At 39.1% G+C, this 4,765-nt stretch overlaps 1 protein-coding gene across 1 annotated transcript in view; it reads left to right on the forward strand.

The window, feature by feature from the left end:
- LOC111139305 (ankyrin repeat domain 26) overlaps positions 1-4,765 on the forward strand; it is a 131,311-nt gene that overhangs the window by 6,243 nt on the left and 120,303 nt on the right. Inside the window, exons 4-5 of the mRNA XM_022491551.1 lie at positions 2,394-2,505; positions 4,131-4,314. Coding sequence (XP_022347259.1) covers positions 2,394-2,505; positions 4,131-4,314 — 296 coding nt within the window. The remainder of the gene's footprint in view (positions 1-2,393; positions 2,506-4,130; positions 4,315-4,765) is intronic.

Here is a 4,765-nt window from a genome sequence, read left to right on the forward strand (position 1 = left end):
CTTCTCCCATTCTGTCAGTTGTCTTTTGGTTTTGTTAACTGTTTCCTTTGCTGTGCAAAAGCTCTTGATCTTGTTAAAATCCCAATAGTTCATTTTGCCCTTGCTTCTCTTGCCTTTGGCGATGTTCCTAGGAAGATGTTGCTGTGGCTGAGGTCGAAGAGGTTGCTGAGATCATGAGATCATCAAGAGGTGGGAGATCATGACCCAGTGGGGTAACTTGGGTGAATGCAAGTGGGAGGAGAAAGCAGCAGGTTGCAGTCCCCGGGCTCTCTAGGCCCCAAGGTTCTGAAGATGAGAGCAAGGGGATCAGGTCATGACATCCTACAGGGGCATCTACTTGTGCTCATAGCTACTCTGCCTGCCATGTACCACATTGGGGCCTCCCATTTCACAGAGTAGTTCCTGCTCAGCATTGTGTAGGTCCTCAGGGGGGTAGTTGCTGTGCATGGGGAGGAGTGGAGGACCGCGCTCACTATTCCACTTGTTATTTCTTTGACACGCCTTACCTCCTACCACTGCCCTTAAGGAAGCACTGTTGGTGGACATAGATAGGGTCAAATTTTCATACGTAGAAGCGCGAGCATTCCCTGAATGAAAATATTTTGAAATAACTTAATTGTCTAAGATTTCACTTTATTTTTATTTTTTAATTTTTTTTCTTGAGCACACTGTTTGGAAATACATTTTTGTAGGGACTGTAAAGAAAGAAAGCAGGAAGAAAGCACATATACAGACTTAATAAGAAGAGAAGCATGTTCTTCACATAGCAAGAATTGTTATGCCTTGACTTATAACCCAAGTAGTAATTCTGAGTAATTTTACATGGAATATGCCTTATTCTGCTCTAAGACCATGATCTAGTGATAGGGATAGAGAAGTGATCTATGTCTCTATGATTCAGTTGATATTAATACTAGTCTTTGATACATTTTCATTCTTAAATGCAGCAATTATCTACAATTGATTATAGTTATTAAGTTTTTGTTGACCCAAGTGTTGGTTTTCTTCAAGTTTTGAAAGAGGCCGGCTTTGGCTAACAGTGCTGTAAACTGTCAAGTCAGTTATTCAAAGTTTTAAGATTTCACTTTAATGAACTTTTTTTAAAGAAAGATTTTATGTATTTGAGAGAGCGCGTGAGAGAGAACACACATGAGTAGGGAGGAAGGGCAGAGGGAGAGGGAAAAGTAGAGGAGCCTGATGCAGGGCTAGATCCCAGGACCCCAAGAACATGACCTGAGCGAAAGGCAGACGCTTAACTGACTGATCCACCCAGATGCCCCAGAGCTGCTCTTTTAATTCAGAGTCCATCTCCTTAGTGACCCATTTGGAGCAAGAGTGCTTTATGTTGACATCTGGGATCCTGATACCATTGATAGAAGAGAATCAAGCATGTTGGTATAACCTGGAGAAAACCTTCACCTTTATTGGAAAGCTCTCGACACTGTATCCCTGAAACTCTAATTTCTCAAATGTTAATGTTTGCCAGGAAAGTATTGTCAAATGGGGATAAGCAAATTTAAACCGATTTCTTTTGTGCTAGAGATATAGTGCAGTTCTGTAATATTTCTCAAACATAGAGGATCATTGAGTCTTTCTATTGAGGCACAATCCTCACCTTCCAGCAAAGTATATGTTCTTTGGAATATAATTTAAGAAACACTACTCCAGAGATAATCATTTAGGCTATTAACTCAGTAAAAATACTTTAAGCTTTTACAGCTATGTTTTAGAATTTGGAGATATAGAGATAAAAAATAGTCCCTTCCCTCAAGAAGCTCTTGGTTTCGATGGGATGCAAGAAAACAAGTGGAGTATACAGTGATAAATGCTGTGATAGAAGCCGAGATTCTTGGAACTGGTCAATGTTTGAAGTAAGATTTAGAGAATGACTACAGTTAATCTGTTGAAGAGGTGGAGGAGGGCTATTTAACTTAATTTATTTTATTTTATTTTTTCAAAAATATTTATTTATTTGAGAGAGTGAGAGTGGGAGAGGTGAGCAGAGGGGTGGGGCAGAGAGAGAAGGAGAAGCTAACTCCCCACTGAGCAGGGAGCCCAACTGGCTGGATCCCAGAACCCTGAGCTCATGACCTGAGCTGAAGGCTGACCCTCAGATTGAGCCACCCAGGCCCCCTGAGGAGGGCTATTGTCAAGAGAAGGAACAGCTGGTGAAAGCATGAGGCGGGGGAGGTGTGGGGGTGGGGGGGCTGGGGGGGTGAGGGGGTGGTGGTAGGGGCGGTGGGAGGGGGTGGGGAAGATGGGGGGCTGGGGAAGGTGGGGGGGTGAGAGTACTTATGTATGTGTTTAAGGTTAGAGGATCCTTTATAGGTTTTAAAATTCAGTATGGAAATATGTAATTTTGTAAATTATAAATTATTTTTACACTTTTACAGTTCGAACTCACACCGTTTTTACTTGCTATAACTGAAAACAAATACCAAATGGTGGAATTGTTAATTGGAAAAAAAGCAGATGTACATGTGGTTGATAAGTCAAAAAGGTACAGTAGTTGGTTTTTTTTTTTAAACCTTATTTTGTTCTAGGGTGGTAACAATTAAGTCAGAAAGATTAACTTAATAAGAGGATTAATTTATAATTATATAGTGAAAAATGTCGACATGTCATCAGTTAGGCAGAAAGCAATTATTCTGATGGGGCAACATGAAGAACAGTATACGGCAGAATTTATATTCCTTCATACTATTGACTGATGTGATCTGCAGGTTTTTTTTTTCTGCCATATGATTTTATGTTAGCTAAATGGGTTTCATATTAGTTTTATTATAAAGTGTGGACTCCTTTTATTTTATGACACAATATTGAACTTCTTAACCCTTTTATAGTATTTTTTGGAAACTTCTACTTCATATACATTTTCCTTAAAAGATGCATATTAAACATAAATAGGAGTTGTTTTATCTTTTGGGTGACTCCTTGCTTTAAATTTTTTTTTTTTAAGAATACTGATGTTAGATGATCCCTAAGTGATTATTAATTACTATTACCAGATAGTGTGGGCTTATCATCCTTCTTCATGTTCAGTGTATATATATATATATATATTGTTTTCATTGGTAAGGGTAGAAGGATGAAAGATAACTTTAATTGAATAGATTTTTCTTTTTGTGAGGACAAATCATAGGTTGATGATAAAGAGAAAAGAGATGGACTTTAGATAGACACAAGACTAGGTTTAATTCCTTTCCTACTTGCTGGGTATGTGACATTGGAAACATTACTTATCATCACCAGATACGTTCTCTGATATGAAAAGGAGGATAATATATCCTTCAAGGGTTGTTGTGTGTAAATAATATATATATAGTATTTAATTTAGTGCCTAACACATGCTTATCTTCGTATCATTAACTGCAACTATGACTCTTTTATTACTGTTAGTATGAATGCTGTTATTTTAAGCCTGCAAGTAGCTTTTTTTTTTTTATTTTTTTTATTTTTAAATATTTTATTTTTTGAGAGAGAGAGAGCATGAGCAGGGGAAGGGGTTAGAGCAGGGAGCCAGACGTGGGGCTTAATTCTAGGACCCCAAGTTCATGACTGAGCTGAAGGCCGACGTTTAAATGACTGAGCCACCCAAGCACCCCTGCCAATAACTTTTTTTAAAAAATATTTTATTTATTTATTTGACAGACAGAGATCACAAGTAGGCAGAGAGGCAGGCAGAGAGGGAGGGAAAGCAGGCTCCATGCTGAGCAGAGAGCCCGATGTGGGGCTCGATCCCAGGACCCTAAGATCATGACCCGAGCTGAAGGCAGAGGCTTAACCCACTGAGCCACACAGGCACCCCTGCAAATAACTTTTTATACAGACCTGTCCTCTAGAAGGCTTGGAAGTACACTGAATCAGCTTAAGGAAACAATGGGGAATTCTTTTTTAAAATCTTCACTTGTTCAGTTAAGTGACCTCAGCATAGTTTCTTGTTCATCAAATGACTTTAAACTAGCAACTTCTACTCTCATACCCAGGTGGGACAAGAGGCTTCTTTTTTGTCTTTTAATTTTAGCCGTGGAGGTAATTTACAAAGATAAACACTTGAACGTGTTAATGGTCAATTCTGTACCAACAGGCAAGATATTAACCTGGTAAAGTATATGAAATTTGCTGTTTAGATAACTCTGAGTTCCTAAGGGTGAAGTTGTGTCTCTGTTATTTTAGAACAGCCCTCATGCTTGCTGCAATTTCTAAATCTCCAGATGTAGTCAGGCTTCTTCTTCAGCAAGGTGTTAATACCTCTTCTCGAGATGAATGTGGATGGACGGCAGGACACTATGCTGTTTTTGGTGGATTTGATGTGTAAGTGTTTACATTAAAATGTTAGTTATTACTAAAGTGAAGTTTAAGATAATTGAACTCTTAGTTCTTATGTAACAGATGAGCGTTCGTAGTTTGATTCCAGCAATTTTGGGACCGCAGTGAGTTAGCCCATGTCACTTGCCAGAAACCAAGACAAAGGCTAGACTAGTCAGCATAGAAAGGAGTGCAGGATTTTTTATCTCAGGACTATTGAGACCTTTATCTTTAGGGATCCTAACTGTATCTGTTTCACTCCAAGGATAACTGTTATGCATGGGGTACAAAGAATGTTACATTTGTGTTTTTATTCCTTCCTGCCTCCCTCCCTCCCTCCCTCTCTTCCTCCTTTCCTTTCTTTGTAGATTTTATTTATAATTATTTCAGAGAGGGACAGAGTAGGGACAGAGGAAGAAGTAGATTCCCTGCTGAGCAGGGAGCCTGACGTGGGGCT

This window comes from Enhydra lutris, unplaced genomic scaffold, assembly GCF_002288905.1.
Source record: "Enhydra lutris kenyoni isolate GAN:26980312 unplaced genomic scaffold, ASM228890v2 scaffoldscaffold99, whole genome shotgun sequence".
In the NCBI taxonomy this organism is placed as follows: Eukaryota; Metazoa; Chordata; class Mammalia; order Carnivora; family Mustelidae; genus Enhydra; species Enhydra lutris.